This window comes from Cottoperca gobio, chromosome 21 (assembly GCF_900634415.1).
Source record: "Cottoperca gobio chromosome 21, fCotGob3.1, whole genome shotgun sequence".
NCBI lineage: Eukaryota > Metazoa > Chordata > Actinopteri > Perciformes > Bovichtidae > Cottoperca > Cottoperca gobio.
In genome coordinates this window covers 10,601,551-10,623,824 of record NC_041375.1, presented here as the reverse complement: position 1 = coordinate 10,623,824, position 22,274 = coordinate 10,601,551, and the positions used below count along the sequence as shown (strand labels likewise).

At 39.1% G+C, this 22,274-nt stretch overlaps 1 protein-coding gene across 1 annotated transcript in view; it reads right to left on the bottom strand.

Annotated features, from left to right (window-relative positions):
• Positions 1-20,117, bottom strand: part of LOC115026816 (general transcription factor IIF subunit 2-like) — a 42,520-nt gene extending 22,403 nt beyond the window's left edge. The window contains exons 1-4 of the mRNA XM_029459795.1: positions 19,917-20,117; positions 19,556-19,629; positions 19,426-19,444; positions 18,988-19,132 (exon numbers count right to left, since the gene is read on the bottom strand). Coding sequence (XP_029315655.1) covers positions 18,988-19,132; positions 19,426-19,444; positions 19,556-19,629; positions 19,917-19,982 — 304 coding nt within the window. The 5' untranslated portion in view covers positions 19,983-20,117. The remainder of the gene's footprint in view (positions 1-18,987; positions 19,133-19,425; positions 19,445-19,555; positions 19,630-19,916) is intronic.
• Between the last annotated feature and the right edge of the window lie 2,157 nt (positions 20,118-22,274).

Below are 22,274 nucleotides of genomic sequence, written 5' to 3'. Positions count from 1 at the left end.
CTTGTTCCTCTAGAGGTGATAGTGAGTCACTGTAGCTCCAGTCTGCCCTCAGTCAGCTTCCTGACTTGTAAATATTACAGCCATGTAATAATAATAATAATAATATTAATAATGTTTGTTTATTGAATTACATTTAAAGTGGCAGATACCAGAAAACCACCTGCACCACCGCGCTTCGTCCTCACAGCTGCAAGGAGGCTGTTTCGTCGAGTGTGTAGCTGTCAGCAGCCCCGGAAAACGCCGTAGCTTCAGTTAGTAGTTAGCTTGATTTTAGCCACAGCACCGGGGAACTACAAACTCCCTGTTGCTGCTGGTCCAGCAGCCTGGCTGCGCCGCCACTGGGAAGATGAGACAAATATGCGGGTCGTTTTTCTAGTTTCTGCCACTTAGGATTTAGTCCAACAAACATATAGTCCGCCTAACGTTACATTACGCCTAGTGGTTAACATTAGTGCCCCAAGGATCACGGGTACAAAAATAACACCATGTGCATCATATTCTTTGTCATTACTCAAACTCAGAACAATGGAGGATGTAATGTTCCTGGTTTTCTGCTTCCTGAATGAAGACACTTAAAAAATTATCTTTTTAAATTTAAATCTCACATGATCATTTTAATATATTGTTCAATGAAAATGATGCAAAGATTATTATTAATTTCAATATAGTGAATCCTAATCGCAGTCAAAATAATTGCAATTAGATTTTTTTTTCTACAGAAATTAGTCAACACAATAGTCAACGCATTAAAGACCACCTTCTGCTGAAAATGTTTTTATCGACCCCCAGCCACTGAAGTTCGTACTGCAGTGATGTAGACGTGTACTCAGGGTTTGGTCTGCACATCCTAACATCAGTGTTGCAGAGCTGACCCTAACCCTAACTGAGGGTGATCAGAGGAACAAAAGACTTAAAGTTAACAAGTTCATCCTGGTGATACGGTCATCTTTAAAGTGATAATGTTGATGCCTCTGCATTGGACTTATCCCAATCAATTTGTGATAAAACTCCTGTCATTATCGATTTGTATAAAAATTAAAAACTCACAACGTAATCATACAATAATGTCAATCACAGAAGTTAACAATTTAATCAAATGATGGCCAGCTCTGCTTTTACTTTCACACTGCCTGCTTTAATGACAGTCATATGTAAGTTGTACTGGCTCGCTGCCACCACAGTGCAGCAACTCCACCTGCAGAAGCCTTTGGGGAGCCCCTTCAAACCCTCCCAATTCCAGTAAAGATATTTGGTATTTTAAAAGTAGGTCAGTCTGTCAGATAAATCCTGCCTTTTTCCCTCAAGGAGAACCTCTTTTTATCGCTCTGCATTGCACTCTGATGTGCGTCATCATCAATCCTGGTAGTTATACTATTTTTCCATGTAATGTTCAGTGAAAAGACTTACTATTCCAACTTCAGTAATGTTATAGTTTTCAAAAGTGATAACCAAAGTTATTCCCCTCTTACTACGAGTCGACTTAAAATATAATTTTTCCCCTCTCCTGATTTGTTTTTTTCCCCCAATGAGTCTTCTTCTTTAAAAAGGTGACACAGGAATGCCCTGAGCTTATGATAACCTCAATGAAGTAGTTCACATGAACAAAATCGGAACAAAGTTCATTGTGGAAGTATTTTCCCACTGATACGATGTAAAATGATTGACGGGATGAATGAACATTGTTTTGATTTAATCAAGTAAAAAGGAAGAATTGTTGACTAAATTTAACAAAAGCATTTAAAAAATAATTTAAAAAATGTTAATTATTATCAATAATAATATTAATAACAACAATAACAAAAAGTGACACAAACAAGTGATAAAACAAAAAGTACAAATATCACTCCTTAAATGGAGAGGGACACATTAAAAAAAGAAGGATCAAAATTGATGTAGCAGAAGCCGAGATATTCTTCATCAAGCTCCAAAAATAATGGATCCTACATTTCCCATAATGCAACTCTATTGCATCTTTCAATAGACTTCTCATGCCTGGGAAATGCGACCACCTTTCGAAGTTAACTGAAATGTACTGTGTATGGAGTGCCACTTCAAATAAGCATTGAAACAAATACCCTAAATAAATGAATCAATATCAAATCAATACATCAATGTCGATGAGCAAATGTGGGCAACATGTAAGTTTAGGTTCTTTGAAGCAGTGCAAACTGGTGTTTAAGGACAAAAGGCTGCTTTGGCAGTGGCATGTTTAGATTGAAACGCATTCAACTCCTCCAGAGGGTATTTTTGCTAGAGTGGAAAAGCTTTTGTGAAACAAATAAAATTGCCTTTTACTGCGTGTTGGAGCTGTAACCATGCAGAGTTGCCTTGAACACTGTGCTCCCCCCTCCAAGGTGACTGAAACCATCTGCTCCAACAGGCAATGTCGTCAAACCGTCAGATAAGCCGCGGCCACCCCCGTCATGACTCATACGCCCACATCAACATCTGACATCAGGCCAACCTCTTCATCATCCCACTCCTCAAAACACACACAACAAACATACAAAAGTAAATGTGAACACATTCAAGAGGAGATAAACCCAGTGAGCTTGTGCTGTTCAAATGTCACACCTAGCACTTTACAGTCAACAACATCAAACCTGTTTTAATTGAAGATCAGCTTCATGCATTTTTTATGACGGTGACTGGTTTACTTATTTGTGGCGCGGTCAAAGTGATCCTCACCTCATCAAAAGGCAGCATGGGATGATGAGGGAGGCAGGAGGTGCGTGCGGTAGTAAGAGAGAGGTGGTAACAGTATATACTATCAACATTCTTATCTCGCAGACTGAAAACCCACCCGTTTCAACCGCACCTCGGCCAATAATAAAAAACATATCGATATTTTTTCTTCTGTACGCGTCTTAAATTGGTGGGCTTATTGAAGCTAATGGTTTAATCTATCTGTTTCTGTATGTCACACTTACATTGTTTGGACTATTTGAAGCTAATGTACCTGCAAGATTCTTCCTGTATCGTCAGTATGTTATCTCAGTCTTTTCACCTGTTGCCAGGCCTCTCTCTCTCTCTCTCTCTCTCTCTCTCTCTCTCTCCTCTCTCTCTCTCTCTCTCCTCTCTCCTCCCTCTCCTCTCCTCCCTCTCTCCCTCTCTCTCTCTCTCCTCTCTCTCCTCCCTCTCCTCTCTCTCCCTCTCTCTCCCTCTCTCTCCCTCCCTCTCTCTCCCTCTCTCTCCTCTCTCTCCTCTCTCTCTCTCCCTCTCTCTCCTCTCTCTCCTCTCTCTCCTCTCTCTCCTCGCAATGCCTTTGTCGTGTGGTGACGCTTGGCCAAAAAATACCTATGATTGTTATCTTTCAACTCCAGATAGAGCGGCGATGTCTGAGGAGGAGAGAGACACAGTGTGATGAAAGGAGGAGGGGGAAGGTCAGAGCCCTTCCACTTTCACTCTCAGCTCAGACAAAAGAGGCGGCAGCAACCATATTCAGCACAAAAAAAAGAAACTAAGTCAGGGGTGGGCACATTAAAAACGTGAGTATAGAGAATTGTTACATTCTTTACATTTAGATTGAAATGTATGCTTTAAATCTGAGTTACTTTATATCAAACGTTATCAAATCATCTGGTTTTACATTCAGAAAAAACAGAAACCATTCTGCCAGTGAAGAGAGATACAACTACTTGTCCCCAGTCCTTGTCCTTGACCTTGTTTCAGGAATTTTCTACACACAAGTAATACAAATATTCAGTTTTCTATCACAAGAGAAAGAAATGCAGTAAATCACCACCATTGAGGCTGAAACTAGGCACTTTTTGGCATTTTTGTTACTTGAACGATCAGGCAGTGATCAAAATAGTTGCAGATTAATTTCATTCATTTGAGCTCTATGACACTGTCAACAAAAACAGGTGCGTGTTTCTATGTGACGGTGTATTTATGAATTCAAATCAATATTTATAGAGGGATGTTTAAAAATTCAATGTTCAAGTTTTTTTCAGATCTGACAAGAGCACACATTTTTGTGTAGTCTGCTGTATGCACTGTAGTTCATGGGCCACAGGGTACATACACATTTCAAAAGAGGTGTGAGAATGAGTGTGTGTGTGTGGGGGGGGTCAATAAATATAGCAAACATTTACCCCATGGCCCTCTAATAGGTTGATCCTTTCATGCACGTGCCAAGTAGCAAAAAAAAAAACAGTGTTTCCCCCAAGGTGTTTATTTTCTCTGTTTCGCGAAGGGCGGGGCTCCACAACACACACACACACACACACACACACACACACACACACACACACACACACACACACACACACACACACACACACACACACACACACACACACACACACACACACACACACACACACACACACACACACACACACACACACACACACAGAACATTATATATATCTACAGTAATATAAATATCTGTATAGTTCAATGTTAAATGTTTTTCAATTGTACTTTCTTTATTAGATTTGACAGTCAGCTGTTGATGACGTGCAGACGTTGATACAGCTACTTCAATATATATCACACTAATTCATAACGCACGTTAGACATTATGATGCTTGCGGACATTTTCTCTAACTGGACCTCTCAGAATTTTAGTTGAATACCCCTGTACTAGCCTGTAAGGACGCATCAGTAGATGTGCCTTACGTGGCAACATTCAGAGACTTAGAACTCCACCTGTACTTCCGGAATAGTGCAAACCGCTCCGCTCCTCTAAAGGCAGCTGCAGAGGTTCTCGGTGTGTGGGAGCTGAAAGTGAAGGTAAATATTTTAAACCTCAAATAAATTGAGATTTTAATATTTATACCCATTTACTTGCATATTAATTAGTTAATAACAACTTTTTTTATCTGTCATTACTAGCAAGTAAAGGACACACGATGGCTCTCTCGACATGAGGCTGTAAGGCATCAAAGATTCTAGGGGTCATCAACCTGGCCGCACTGAACCAAAGTCTTGATGACCCTTTGGGACTGGGTGCATTCAGCATCTCTGCCCAACAGGAGAGCGGAAGAAGAGGCCAGGATGATACAGGGGGCAGACAGCGGTACTGGCAAAGATTCCAATCACAGGTATGATTATGTAGCTTTTGGCTGACTTCATTGATGGAACTTCAATTTAGACTAAATAGTATACTGACATTTTTTCCCCAACTGTTTGATGAGGTGATGGATCCTTATTTGGATGGCCTGATTGCCCATCCTGAGAGGCGGTTCAGTGAGGTTGGAGTCTTAGCTGCTTTTGGAATACTGGATCCACAAGCAGTTTTCAGAACAAGACTCAGCTGGACATATTGTCAGACCTGTCCTCAAAATATGAGGAGTTTGGGGTCCTGTACCCAACTATAAGCCAGCTGGCTGCCATTGCCCTCAATGTCCCAGTCAGCAGTGTGAATTGTGAAAGGGACTTCTCCATCCTGAACAGGGTAAGAAATACCTCTCATAATGGCATTTGCTGTTTTAAGTTATATGTATTTTTAAGCTAACACTTTTAAGGCTTAACAGTTAATGTATTTGCAGGTCAAGACAAACATCTGCAACAGGCTGCAGGGGGACCATCTTGCAGCCTGCATGCAGATTTTAATAAATGGGCCAGAGGTGTCTGACTTTCCATACCAGGAGGCACTGGAAATGTTCTTTAAAAAAACCAAGAAGGATCCACTGTAGCAACAAAAGTTGCAAACTATGTGGGTAGACCAGTTCTGGTTGAATGTACATGTCTTTATTTGTTTCAAATTTGTTTAAGTTTCTAGTAAAACATTTTTTCTTTTTAAAGGTTTGTTGTAAAAAAAATTAAAAAAAATCTAATATTCTAATTATTGTTATTATTTATTATAATATTTTTTTTATTTATTAGGTTAGTTGTAAAAATAAAAAATGCTTTTAATTAGTTATTATTTATTGTAATTATTGTTATAAAATAAAATATGTGAACACTTATAAATATGACTCCTAACAGTTTGTTCAGGTCCAAATGCTCTGTAAAAGCCTCACACCTCACACATTTTTCATTTGTGAGAAAATGCTGCATCTGTCCTTCAAACCAGTCTGTCAAACTTGAATTATGACTAACTGAAAGCTGCTGAAAGTCTCACACCTAAACTTTGCACAGAGTACAGTATGCAGCATTAATCATACACCCTTTTTTTCCCCTTCAAGACTTCACTGCTCAATGCCAGACAATCTGAGCACGGTATATTCTCCACTGACAGCCAGACTAATGGTGGGTGAGCAGCTTTTTTTTAAGGCTGAGTTAAGCAAGTTTTGTTACTGTTGAGCAAAATACTCCCACACAACACAAAAACATTTTTCTTGCAGAGACATCTCGCACAAAAGTAATACAACCATATGGACTGTGTGACTTGTGTGGAAAAACCACTACCATATCAGATATGGACAACACTGACTAAGCGATTATTCCATTTTAAATTAAAAAACATTATGCAATCTGCTCATGCAGTGGTCTAACAATAACGTGATTCTTTTTATTCATGCATCGATGAGCATGAGTCCCGACAAAGACACTAGCAGACTAACTCTAACTCTAAATACCCACTGGTGCAAGGCTGGATAATAAATAGAGAAACTAAATTTGATTCCTCATTTAAAATGCAGCATTGATGGGAGGTAAATAAAACACAGAACCAGCTGTCCAACTCTCGCTGATACAAAAATACAGATTGGTGAAATGTGGGCTGTAATACCAGTGTTGCCTTATGAAATTACAAGTGAAGAGATTCAGAAGAAATTATAAGAATCTATAAAAAGGTATTACATATTTTCTTACACCCGTACTTGTTTTACGTCTAAGAGGAATTTTAAACACACTTAAGTAGGGATGTCACAATAGCAGAGGGATGTAGTCAATACCAATAGCAGTGAAATTCAACAATTATCGGTAAAAAACAAAACAATAAATCCCATGTACTTCAACATGTACTCCTTTATTGTCGTTTGCATACTGTTTTATGCAAATGTTTTATTATTCCCTGACCCGCCAAGAACAAATTTTACAAGACTACATTAGAACACATCATGATAACATTATAATTTACCTTCGCCCAATAGAATTTATTAAAATTTTAATATAACTTAAAAGAAACCTCTGTTAATGTTATCTGTTAAATCTGTTTTTTTAGCCAAGCAGGACTATGTTGCCCACCGATTGCTAACAGCTTACGTTACTATCCGGGACGATGAGAGGTTGTTAAGGCCCTGTCACACATATCTGTATGGCAGAAACGTATGCTGGCGTATATGAACATTTGTCAGAGTCGAAATACGTCCAACTTTTCATCGGATCGGAAAAGTGAACGTTTACAGATACGCATGTCTGTGACCTTCAACAGTCACTGGATCGGTTCGCAGCCGAGTGTGAAGCGGTTGGGATGAGGATCAGCACCTCGAAATCTGAGGCCATGGCTCTCAGCAGGAAACCTCGAATTACATTTTTTATTCACAACTCCCTTTTCACATTGACAGGTGCTCTTTTATTAAATAAACTAAACGCTTATGCTATTGATCTAATGTATGTGCACGTTGCAGTTTGTACCGTCTACTTTGCGCATTCACATTCTCTACTTCGCTCCGTTTTTCGAAGGGCGGGGCTTCGCAGCTGACGCACACACCTCCACGTGCGCGCACACCTACAGAGCGGAAGAAAGGAGAGGGGAGAACTAAATAGAAACCGCGCCGCGCACGCAATCAGTACAGGTCCAAACTTACTGATGAGCATCTTCAAGCCTGGCAGCAAGGAGTAGGTTAGAGAAGCATATGTTCTGAAGAACCGTTCATGTTCTGAACTGTTATTACTAAAGATTGAGAAGATTGGATCAGTTGTACTTTTTTTTTTTTTTAAATACTTGAAACCCTTTTTTTGTGGAATATTGATGCGGCCCAGCCTCACCCAGACTCTACCTCCAGCGGCCCCCAGATAAATTGAGGTTGAGACCCCTGCGTTAGAGGTACGTTAGATATAGGCTACGTCGGCTGGCGGTGAACCATACAGCCAAATTATTGGTAACCTATGTTAAGCTTATCCCTGACGACGGAGTAACTTATTAAACGTGTTTCTACAGTACAGCTAGCGTTCAGCTAGCGTTTTGGGAGCTTATTGGGGTTTGAATATAGTATATAGGGTCCCTCTGAGTAGCTCATCCTCACTTCTTCACAGCACGTCTTGATGAATACATCAACACATCATCAACCCAGCATCAGAGAGCATGGAGGATGCTGAGAGGACAAGAGTACATTCTAGCAGTTCTCCAGCATCAGCATGACGTGAACCAAACGGCACTTTTCCAGCTGCGTTGGCCAGACGCTCTGATACGTTTTAAATAAGTAAGTGATACGCTATCAATATGTTGGACATACGTATAATAATTTGTTATGTATTCGTTATGTATACGTCAGCTACAACACCGCTGTGGAAAAGTTGGACGTATTTGGACTCTATATGAAAAGTACCTCAAAATTTGTCATACGTTTCTGCCATACGGAACTGTGTGACAGGACCGTATGTCTGCCGTGTTCGTCGTAACGTCTGCGTCCTTCGAACGATCACAACTTATCCTTAATTTATATCAACCTATTGCCGATATTTCGTATACGCCAGCATACGTTTCTGCCATACGGATATGTGTGACAGGGCCTTTAGTCTCGAGCCCTGATCCCTGGTAAAAAAAAAAGGAGTAACATTACATTTTCTGAACTTTGGCATCAACTTGGTACCGACAAATGGTTTCTTGTGACGTCCTTCTTAAAACAAGTGACACAAACAAACTGTATATGTAAGAAAAATCTTGGATGAAAGCTTGTGCAATCTATTGTATCTGTTTGTGATAGGAGACATGATTAACATAATGTCTGCGTGAGGGGCGCTGCGACCCCCCAACAGAGCCCAGCGCACCCCCCTAAAATTCAAGAGGTGTGTGTGTGTGTGAGAGAGAGTGAGAGAGTCAGACAGAGACAGAGACAGAGAGAGAGCCAGAGAACTAAAACAAATCTACGCACCCCCCCCCAAAGCAGTAAACCTAGGGGAAACACTGCACACCATATCTACTGCCGACAGAGCATCACGTTTTAGCACTCGATCTTTATTCTGGGTGTCACATGTACAGCACACCTTTATTTCAAGAAGCAAAACAGAAATGAGAACGCAGATGACATTTCTTCAGCAAAACAATAACTGGCTCACTCTCCTATTTTCACCTTGGCCAACAACAAATATGCATCTCTGAGAAGAAGAGCAGGCCTTGAGTCACAGTGATTCAGCCCCTGCTTCATTGTGACTACAGGGAATAGCAAATGTGAGATCTGCATTTTTGTTGGAACCTGGGGGGTGCAAACAACACATTTTAATCCAAAAATGTTGATTGTGTTCTGGTAAAATACAGCACTTTCTTTCTATTGAAAGATGGGTTTGTGCCTAGAGAACAACAAGAAACCATCTGCTTGCCAAATTTAAATAGACAATCATGCTCTCCGTTTACTGGAAAACATATTTCCTATATTTCAGTAGTTCTAGGCAACAGGTGACACTTTTCTCCATGTGCTGTAAACACGTTATCACTCATCATTGAGGTGCTTTCGAACACGATGCTTTACACTAAAGTGCACTTGTGGAGTTTAACAGTGCCAGATAGTAAAAGACTGAGTTGTTCATGGGGTAGTGGAGGTGTATTATTAAGCTTTACAATAATTTATAAAATGTATTATTTAAACAATATCTGGCAATATAAGATTTTACAACTTCTTAATACAATTCTTCTGTAAAATGGAGTATGAAGCTGTTCTGCGATCCAGTTATTCTAAACCTTTCGATTAGTCAATTATTCAACAGCTAAAATATAAAATATAACAAACAAAAGATTGTTTGTTATATTTTATTCAATCATCATCTCTTAAAACAATAATGTAAAAAGATAATTGAACTTATTTGTCAGAGGCTCGATCCAAAAAATACTGGACCACAAATTGAAAAGGATTTGTGAGAAATATAAATGAACTTAATCACTGTATGTCATAGTACCCCTTTCCCTGAACTGGAGAATCACTATTTTTACTTAAGTACTTGACTTAAAAGGGTAATGACATTGATTTATTTCATCACTGGAGTAATATGCAGTTAAGACAGTGTGGGACAAGGAACAAGAACAGTCATGGCTGAAAATATAAAATGTGCGATTGTGTAACGTTACGTTACGATACGATAACTGCAGAAAACTTTAGAAAATCTAATTTAATTGACTACTAGGAACAGAAACATGTTCCGTGTGTTGCTAATCCTAATACACTATGCTTTGGAGGGTACAAAAAGTAAACAGGACACTGTCCCGTCTGGCTGTCTTGAAGCTTTGGCTTCAGGTGTTCGTACATAACGGTTGAGATAAGCCATTTACAATTTGCAGAGTTTACAGTTGGATTGCGGTCTAAAATAACGATAAAGATCGAGGGCGAGGTCTTTGAGCTGCAGCTTGTTCACCGGGGGAATTCATGCTTTGACCAGGCGCAACTATCGTACTTCTTGCGATAAGCAAAATCTACGTATTTTTGGAATTGATGACGTTGACAAATCGCCGCAGCCCTACTTGGGAGCAATTGAACAGGTATTACAATTGTGTATGTATACATGTATATATGTATATATATATATATATATATATATATATATATATATTATATATATATATATATATATATATATATATATATTTATTCATTGTACAGACAATCTATATAATGGATACATAGATCAGAGCCTTTAAAATTGATATGTTGAAAAGAAGATTCTTGCACTCTCAATGTGTTGCTGCCATGTGAATGTGTGGATCTGTATAAATGTGAGAAGAGCGTTTTTTATAAAAGATCAAGGCGCTCAAGTGAATTTGCATGGATAAATAAACGCTGCAAAACAAATGTCAGGATGGTTAGACATTTATTTCAAAAACAATACCTCATGACTCATATTTTTAGAATAGTATTTTTTCCTTGTAATTTCTGGTGGTGCTGTGAGAAAGCAGAGAGCGGTGCAACAGGAGAGAACCGACAGCTTCAAACAGCTCTGACAGTGAGAATGCCCTCGAGGCTTGAGCTCTCCGACAGCATAAATTTATAGCCTCCCATTGGATTAAAGTTTGCAGAACACGGCTTTAACAGAAACAAAATATGAAAAACTGCTCTGTGACGTCAGCCGTGGAAACAACCCAACAATACAGCTATTAGTGCACAACTTCCATTACAGCGAGAGGAGCTGCTGTAAGCTACTGTGGGCCTGCTGAAGACTTGTGAATTAAGTCAAATATAATACTAAAAGCATGTGTTGTTAGTGTTGTCTGACTACAAAGTCATGCTTTTCAACAAGGTATCCAGTCAAGAGATATTCCTCTAAACCCTTAGCGATTCATGAGCCACACTTTTGGAATGAACCTACAAAGCTAAGCCAGCCACACTTCAATAAAACACCTATGACAGTCTGCACAGGATCCAACAGCCTGCACTGTTGCAATGGTTTTGTGCATGATGCTACTACACAATAGCAGGACAACAGCAGTGAATCCCTTTCAAACTAACTACGCAAATATCTCTGAATTTCTACTTCTTATACTTTCCAAGTAGGTAACTTTATCAAGCTGTGTGAACCCTCTTAAGTACTAAGTTTTAAAGTGAGAAGCCACTGGTCCCGTTTTCTGTTTCGACACATTTTAAAAGGTTCAATACAACTTTCACTATATGGCTGGACAGTATATCGACTTTTTAAGGGATATCGATTTATTTTTAAACTAGGTATAGGATCAGACAATACCGTTTACCGTGCGTTACATAACCTGTTACCATCGTAAAGCCATGCCAGTGTTTGCATCTCTCCTCGTCCACTTTCAGACACAAATACAGACACAGACACACACACACACACACACACACACACACACACAGACACACACACAGACACACACACACACTCTCTCTCTCTGCGCAACTCCGCCCCCACAGCAAAGCTGGGGCCAGCCCTATAAACACAAAAGTCTGTAGTCACTGAGTGACTGAGCGATAAAGTTGCTGAGCGATAACGTTACACCATCAGCCATTCCCCTTTCAAAATGAATCAGCGTATGCGCTGGAAACATCGTTTCAGCAACCAGCTGTTCCACCTCCTAAATACACAGGGTTGTTGTTGTTGTTGTTTTTTCTGTAGGCCTGATTAAGAATTCTATAGTTGTCAACTACAGTTGCGATTATAGTGGAGGAAGTAAGTACTGTGCTTGACAGACCAGAATTCAAGGCAGTAACAAACACACTCCCGAGCCGTTAACAATAATGGTTGTATTTAAAATGAATGTTCGTACAGTATTTGAAACAAAACTGTCAAAGTAGGTATTCATAGTTACTCCTGGAGTCTATAGTTTACAAACTCACAATAGGAATTCAGACACGTTATTTCAAAAGGACGTAAGGATTGCAGGGTTTTAGTGAAAAGCTTCCTCGAGGCAGCAGAAGGAGAGCCATACAGTAACAGAGCAGTACATTACATCTGGCTTTCTGTTCTCCCCTGCACGCTTCTGTGGCAACTAAGCCTGTTGCTAAGCAACCTCTTAATCAATACCTTGTCCTTTCCGGAACAAAGCAGAACAACGAGGGGAGGAAATAATGGAGGAACATTTAGCTAGCAGCCAGTACAAAAGCCACATCAGACACCGTTCGTGTCCGCATTGTTCATTAGCGGTCACCATTAGCAACATCTCGCTATTGTTGGCTCAGTGAATACTTGTGTAACAGAGAGGTAAAGGAATGGATTATATCATTCTGAAATGTTTGGACTATAGGGATTAGAAACTGCGTGGCCGGCTGGATTACACATTTCCTAACAAGTGGACATAGACAGAGCTGACCCAGCCCATTTTGGGGAATAGGAATAAATGCTTATGACTTGTTTGCTCACAAAACAAGTCAGTTATTGTGAAGTGTAAGTCGTTGTCCTGCCGGGGCATTTTGGTTTACTGGTGAAATTGGAAATTTGGTGAACTGAAAAGTAATAAAACAAACCAGTAAACATTTACCCTAAGAAACCTGTTTAATCTTTTAGGTAGCCGATGGGAATTTGGTCTTTAGTTTTAGAGGTAGTCCTGTCATGAACTGAAGTGTTGGACAAAAAGAGCATGGTACAAGATCAAAAGTCAGGAGGGGATCATCGAAGTCAGTAGGATTTCACCTCTGAGAACACTGAATATCTATACAAAATGTCAGGGCAATACATTTGATAGTTGCCAAGTTAACACGTACTAAAACAAAGTGGACCAACAGACCGACACTGACATCCATGAGCCAAACTGCGTCACTAAAAACCTAATGACACTGTGTGTGTGTGTGTGTGTGTGTGATATATATATATATATATATATATATATATATATATATATATATGTGTAAACAGTGATACAGTAGTGCAATGATGCAGAGTGCAATGGGTGCTGGAATAAATATGGAATGATTAATGTAACAGCTTGCTTTTTATACATAAGGTAGGTGGATATGACAGTATATAGAGCAATATTATATTTATTATCCCTCAGGTTGGTTGTGTGAAATGTAGTTGCAAGTGGTTATGTTTCCATTAGTGCCACTTTGGTATATAAAAATCATGGAACTTTTGTTAATTTTGTAGCTGTGTTATATAGTGGCCAAAATTACAAAAGATATCCTCTCAACTCAAAACTTAACTGAAATATTGGCAATTTGGGGTGTGATATGTCACCTTAAAAGTCATAGATTATGTTTACATTGAATGTATACATCATATTAAATATGAAAGGTTACAAGGAGCATATATGGGATACATCCTTTGTATTAAATGTCAAATTTGACATTAAAAAAAGGTATATTTTCTGAGCAAAATGGAAATATTTGGACGTTAGTAGGTGATAATATATTTGACTAGATTTTCCAAAACCCTGCTCTGTCCGAGGTGTCAAGTGTCACTAAATATTGAGTAGGTGTACTCAATTGTAAGAGTGCAAGTGCACTGATACTAGTGCAAGTGCAGTACAGTGAGGCTGAAAAGCTGCTGCTGCTGCATGTGTTTTGAAGGAGCGAAACTGTAGGAAAGTGAGTGGGAGACCGGTGCTCTAACAGTACACCTTCCTGTGGGTGAGTGGGGGTGGAGCCGAGCATCAGTCAGGTAAATAGAGACTACACACACACACACACACACACACACACACACACGCACACACACATCTCAAGAGGACATTATCCTACTTCTTGTTTCCAGTGCACCTTCACAGTCAAGCCAGCCATCTGGAGAACTGACGCCTCTTAAAAAAAAAAGAAAAAAGGCTTTTTACACCCTCTGAATGCCATGTTTCCACAATCACAAACACAAGAATATTACAAAAATCTGAAGAATGCTTCTCTGGTCTCCTGCGTACAGCTGGTGCAGGGTAATCCACAGTGAACCAAATGAATACTGGTATAGAAAATATTTTTATTGGAAAAATGACATTTAAAAAGCAAGAGCGAACTACTTGTTTTGCATGTTGCTTCATCAGTGCCTTAAATCATCTGGTGTTGATTAGCAAAGAATAACACCCCACTACAAAAGGTAATAATAGGCGGCATCAACTGGATATAAATATTTCAATATAAAAAGCAATAATTTTCCATTACAAGATACAAAAATGTCAAAAGTACAACCAAGTAGATATTTCATAAGATACCATAAGCATTTACAGATACCATAAATATAATAGATTCATGATAAGATAAATATATTTTTAAAAATTAGTACAAAATACATGAACGTAAAAGCGGGAGTTAAATATAGCCATTTAAATATGGTATGGGAGTATTATGGTGAGCGCTGGAATTTGGATTTTTGTTTACACAAATAGAATACTGATGATACCGGAAAGTATGCAGAAACAGGCTTGTAAAATCATACTTGGTCTTCTGCGCTCTCAGATTGCGAACTTTAGCAGAGAGACGCACTCAATTGTGTCTCGACTTCGCCAGAAAGCTGCTTAAGTCTAACTTCAGTGTCTGGTTACCCACCTCCCCTCTGGGAGGAGCTCACAAATTGTCAGAAAAGGAACTCAAACTAACTGAACATCCCAAGAATTGAGAGATAAAAAAGACCACCAATCCCCTACATGTGCAGACTTTAACATGACAGTGGATTTTAGATTTCAGATCTTTAATGACAATTGTGATTGACGATTTTATGAACGTGTGATAATGCTGAAAGGTCAATAAAAAACTAAACTAATGACCCTTTCTGACGTGTGATTAAAACCCAAAGCTTTAGTAGTCCTAGCGTTGCTAAAAAAAAGAAAGAGAGAAACATCCAAGAGATAAATCTATTGTCACATGTAGGAGGAATTAATGCAAGTGTGGGTGAATGTGAAGTGCATGAGGGTGGTAGAATAAACCTCGAGGCTGTAGGATGCACCCTGATTAGGAGAAAGCTCTATGTCATTACAGAGCTGCAGAAACAGTTTACTGAAAATAACTAGAGATGTAGCTGACGAGACTGAGAAACCATCTGTTGTTGGCACTAACATGCACAAATTCCAATTCTGGGCAGTGGTTATACACTTTAGGTAGCTAGCTCAAACTAATGTAGTCCAATACAATATCCTGAAATAAATGATACCTTAATGAAAGTTATAATGTTTGTTGAAAACCGTTTTATAAGAGGGGTCGATTCAACTTTATGGTCATTTTAGAGGTTTCTATTCCTTTGGCCACTCCATTTACCAGTATGATTTGGATAATAAACTGTTAACAACTAATATGTATAGTGCTGAGGAACAATTCACCATTTAGACAGTCATGATTACATTTCCAAACAGAGGATAGCGTTAAAATGTTTTCACTGCACATGAAGAGGTCTGCTACAAAATATGTTCAAGATACCTTTGTTCTAAAATATATATGCAATACCTGGGGGGAGAGCCAGGACTTTACAGTGTGAAGTGTCATTAGTAAATCTACTACTCTTTACTATCAATTAATTCCTACAGTTACACAAGGTTTAATCAAAAAATGTAAAAGGATTGCATAATAATCTCTGAAACAAAATGCTGGAGGATACATTTGTCCACTGTGGAATTTTACAGAATTAGGAACTTATTAGTGCACTGTGCCCCCCCACCCCTGAAAATCAAGGTGTTTGTGCTTATATATATATATATATATATATATATATATATATATTCACAACTCACTTTTCACAACGAACAGGTGATCTTTTATGAAATAAACTAAACACTTATGTTATTAATTTATCAGCACGCTTCAGTGTCTACAGCTTTGCGCATTCACATTCTCTCCTCTGCTCCCGACACACACAAACACACGTGCGCACCTACAGTCAGACACAGAGCGGAGGAAAGGAGAGGAGAGAACTAAAAGAAAATCTGCTCCACTGCTCAGCTGCTTAATGAAACAATAATTTGTCTAATTTCCTGTTTCTCTTGGCCCGTTACTCATAATTTAGATCAATGTGATAGTTCCTTCATGACAACTTCCCTATGCTCCTTGTACAAATGTACACCTCGCAAGCTTGACAGTAATTTCATTTTATGTTTCTTTCCCTTCTCTATGTAGAAGTAGGATAAAGTTCACTTCTGAACTCAAACCTATTCACACCTCTTTATCATAGAGATCAGAAACTGAAAACAATGATCATGATACAAAAAAAGCGATCTGAATCTAAAGTCATCCATAGGTATTACGGTTTGGCTCCAGCGTCCCCTTCTAGCCAACCACAGCCGACAAATCGATTCTCTGACACAACACTTGGGGGGAAGAAAACAGCTCATTATCCATAGCAAAATAAATCTAATGTCACTGCCATCCACATGCATCTTCAACAAATAACACAGGAGCAACCATGATTATGTCTCTACCTTTCTTTTTAACCACAATTGTTATGCACCAATAATGTCTGTCAATTATGTTGTTCATACGTTTCCATCTCGATGAACTACACAGTGTTCTGCGCAATACAGACTCACTTCATCAACATGCAGTAACCTATGATTCTGCTTAGGAGTGTAACGATCCGGATCCATATATCCATCCATCCAATAATCAACGATCCAACATCATTGATGCAAAGTGAAAACATCTTTAAGATGCGCCTATATTTTACATTTCCTTATACAATACATTGTTGCAGTGTGCTTTAGGAGAGATGAGAATATTTCATAGCTCTATACAGATCAGCAAGAAACTTTCCTGTTGTTTTTAACGTGTCATGATTTTGCGGCTCCTGTCACACTTGTAGCCTTTTTTCACTCGGACCTCCATTTGTTTTCCCACTTTATATTTTTGTTTTGGTAACTTGTCATCCAGTCAATATTTGTGCCTCAAACTACTTTAGCCATGATTGGGTATGCTCAAACATGCTTTTTGATTTAATGTCAATGACAGCGAAGTATCTGCATCCTTGGCAGTGCTTAAATAATACTTAAAAGAAGCAGTTATTTCACTGTTAGTGAGCACTGGCACCCTGGGGAGGTACGGAATTGCTTTTGACATTTTAATGATTTAAACAGCTTGCACCCTGCTATTTGTTTACCGTCTCACTGAATTAAACTTTTGACTGAATTATGGGAATGTTTTGTGTTATTCCTCATCAAAAGGCAATCAACAAACATTTATTTTCTGTAATTACCCTTTTGATTGCTTTTAAAGAATAATTAAAGCTACTTTATTACTATTTACTTTAATTTGTCTGACACATAAGAGTGATCAAATAGAATTATCACATTTAAAGTAACACCCTAATCTTCTGTTATTTATCAGGTCCCACGCTCATAGACACCCAACCATACAGTTGCAGCTATATATAAGCTCTGGATCTGATGCAATTCCCTGCAAATCCTTCTGGCTCATGTATATGTATGACACATCATACCCTCCATAAATCAGAAGCCACTGTGAGTATTCTTATAAATTGCACAGTGCAATGCAAGCAATGAGCGACTTTTTTTCACAGCAAGAAAACCTAAGAATCTAGAAGAACTAAGAGCAGTGAAATCTGTAATGTTATGCGCCACTATACTAAGTCCCTGTGAGTGTTGGTTTTCTCTTTTAGCCGTCAATGGAACAGCTCCAGGACGTTTATATGCTTGATTTAACAACAACTCAATCGCATAAATTAACATAAAGACAATATTATCTCTCTCTCGAGTCCCTTTTTTTCTAGGAAACGGCAACATATTCATTCTGAATCATTGCGAATAGTTTTTTTATTATAAGTGAAGACTTTTCTATTAAGATCCAATTTCGGACGTCTGTGTGAAGCCTTATTTTTGCTGAACTTGTTTAACACTAAATACTCTGCAAGTACCTGCAGTAAGATTAGTGGTTTCAAAGTCTGAGACCGTGGGCCTCCCCTGAGACTAAGCTTGGAAAAAGGCACCCCTCACCCCCACTTAGTTTACTTGCTTAGTTTTGCTCAATTTCTGGGTGCCTATGGAATCATGGTTTTGTTATCTGATCCCATAGACACTCAACAATTGAGCCAAGAGAGCCTAATATTGCTGTTTGACATAAATTAAGACCACACCAAATTCATAAAAAAAAAGGTCTGGCCTAAGGTATTAGTTTCTGACTCTGGGAAAGTGGGAAAACTGAAGTTTCCCAAAAATACTGTATCTCTGAAATATCTATTTAACCAAATCACATGCATTTAGGCTATTCTTTGTGATCTTCTTTTGATAACTAAAGTAATATGTTTTTGCTTCCCTTCACTGAGCCTCCCTCTGGGGAGACTTGCCTCCCACTTTGAAAACTTCTTAGTAAGATCAGTAGATCTCAGATCATACAAGTCATATATTGAACTTTTGTTTAGCTCACAAACCAAACTGCTCTGTGTACTGTCACAGGAATCACATCATTTCAGTTTGAACCCACCGACCCCCATTTAAACACATGTTTCAGATGACATTATCCAGCACAAAAGAAACACAGAGACAGGCCTGGAACAGCTGAGTCAGAGACTGACCTGCATCACTCTGGCTGAAGACAGCCATGGTCTGTCCACCCACTGGGTGCATGGTGAAGGGATGATCCCTCGGGATCTGCATTGATACATCTTTCTCCCCCACAGCGCTCAGGGTTGTCAGATCCTCATTCAGGCTGAAATGTACCTGGGAAACACAGCCGAGTCAAGGCCCTGCTGGTTAGTCATATGATCAACCAACTCTTTGATTCAACAGATGAATATGATATGATGAAAATATATTGATCGCTGTAAGGCAGTTGGGTCAATGCAGCAGCACATAGTGATAAGATACAACACAGGGGAAAAAAGCAAAATATGGCAAGTAAGCTGTGAGTAACTTTGTTGCTAAAAATATACAATAAATGCAGTATGAATGGGTGAAATAAATCATTACAAATCACTTAGCTGTCTGTGCAGTAATACATGAAGCTGCCTCACCTCTGTTTTGCCTTGCTTCCTGTCAGGTGGATGAGAAGACAAAAGAACAAGTGTGCATCAATGATACTGATATCACGAGGACAGGATTTCAGCATGTAAGAAACATGTATTAAAAAGGTCCTTAACATACTTTCCAATGGTAATCTTTCCAACTTCTCCCTTTTCTGAGGCTTTGTCCCATTGGTGAGATAAATACTTGGGGACCTGGTGAGAGAGACATGGCAATTTAAGAGGTCACTTGTATTAATAAGATGGCCTGTATAAATGTACACACACACACAAACTCCCTTGTGCAACTTAACAAGTTACTCAACAAGAACTTTGACAATTAATTGTTATTAAATTATTCATTTGGACATGGATGACATTGCTAAGCTGCCACCATTTTAATTAGTGGAACTGATAACGTTAGCTAACGTTAAATTAGCTAACGTTAAATTAGCTAACGTGACTTTCCGTTGGTTGTTGGGCGTAGTAGGAGGTGAACAAACCTTAACAAGCCACACGCCTTGACTTTGTTTGACTCCAGTTAAATTAACCTCCGTTTGGTTTGACATAGTTTAAATGTTATTAAAGTTTCAAAAGACTGTCGGTTAACCAGACGTATCAAGGTGCGTGTTTACGGTAGTGATGGGTCCCAGCTCTGGTTACGACAGAGGTCTGTTATGATTGGCCAGCATGGCGACCAGCATGCGGCATTCACGTGAGAATTAAGGATGTGTAAACAGAGAGGGGGCGGGGCAGACACACCACTTGACTCCACTGCAAGTGAAGAGAGAGACAGAGCGATGAGGACTGAGGAGCGTGTGTGCGTCTTGCATTGTCGTGTAGTTTAACTATGAGTGACACTAGAAAGCGAAGCAGCATCTGGCTGCAGTTTAAAGATATTGGGAACAACAAAGCAGAGTGCCTTCACTGCAAAACGAAGGTCACTATAAGAGCAGGTTCCACCACAAACCTGCATAGACATATCAGAACTGTCCATCCTACAGTGCAGTTAGAGGAGAGAGGGCAAGCCAGCTCACCATCTACTGATCCTGGTGTGTCTCATACCAGAACAACAGCTGCTGTAACGTCTACTGCCATCCCCATGCGTGCAAGTATAACCTCTCCTACTGCAACTCAAAGCAAAATAAGTCAGTTTTTACCTAAACTGATGACCCCAGCCAAACAGCACAGTATTGATGATGAGTTGGCTAAAATGGTAGCTTCTGATTTTCAACCCTTTTCCATTGTGGAGGACAAAGGAATGAAAAACTTTGTCTAAGCCCTAAATCCCACATACACTCTACCCAGTAGAAAAACACTTTCCCAAACAATGATCCCAAACTATATGACACAGAACGTGCATTATGGCAAGAAAGGGTGAAAAAAGCTCCATCAGTTTGCCTGACAACTGACTGCTGGACCTCCAGAACAACCTGCTCTTTCATGTCTGTCACTTGCCACTTTATTGAAGATTACAAGATGACATCTTGCCTTCTGGACTGCTTCGAGTTCACCGACAGACACACTGCAGAAAACTTGGCAGAGGAGCTACTAAGAGTGGCAAAAGAGTGGCAAGTAGAGGACAAAGTGGTGTGCTGTGTGAGTGATAATGCTGCAAACATCACCAAAGCCATAAAATTTTTGAAGTGGACCCATCACCCATGTCTGGCGCATACACTAAACCTGGTGGTTAGAGATGCTCTGAAGGTGATCAAAACAACTGTGGATAAGGTGAAGGCTGTTGTGGAGTTTTTCCACAAAAGCACAGTGGTTTTGTCACAGAATAAATGCACAGAATTAGGCAATTATAAGGTCTCTCATAAAAACACTGAAAGCAAAAGGGTTTTCAACACATAAACCATGATTTTTTTTCAAAGTTAAGGTAAAATATAGGCTACAAAAGATCCTAAATAAAGAGCCGTTCGGGAGTCGAAAGAGCCGGCTCTTCTTTGGGAGCAGAGTCAAAAGAGCCGGCTCTCAGAAAAGAGCCGAACCACTGTACACCTTGCAAAGTGAGGAGGAGGAATTGGAGGATAAAAGGGGACGGCAGCTCATTTTGCCCTGCAGCCAAATCAGACTATGATTGACAAATTCATTAGATGGTGTTGCTGCAACTGCTGCTGGCCTCTATCAAAATATCTTTATCATAAATTGGATTTAAAAAGGGCTAGAAACAGAGGTCACAACTTAACCTAAAGTCCAGACCTCTTAATCACCACCCACATCTCATGTTTATTCATCAATGTTAAACTCAATTGTAATTCAATCTGATTCTCAGGCCACTAAAGTACATGGCAATACATGTATAACATGTCCACACTGTAGGTGGCTTTCTTGATTGAATGTCGCCGATAGTTTGTTAATGATGAAATGAACCTAACAACTTAAAAGGGGGTATCACTCTGTGAGGGCATGCAAATAATGACCTTTTCTAATTGTTGTGCTTTTATTTTGAAATTCCCTGCATCTTTTTAGATATGCATTGAAAGATAAAATACATTACTGGAATTACAGACAAAAATATCCAAGAGGATGGAGCATATATACAACAGGAATCATCAAACACAGTTGTCGAAAATGATTTACAAGGCAGTGTATTTGGACTGAGGCAACAAACAACAAGTCAATTTGCATTTAATATTTAGTAGCATAAACAGTTACTGCCAAAAATAAATGTTGATGGAAAAAAAGAATTTGTAATTTCTAAAAACATGGAACACAACAATATTAAAATTAAACATTAATATAAACGTGTAGTCTTCATTCTTATGTTTTTCAATAACTGAATATAGTTCTGATGTATCAGAATTAACCCATTTAAATTGATATACCATTGTCCCAGTAATAGACAGTAACCAGTA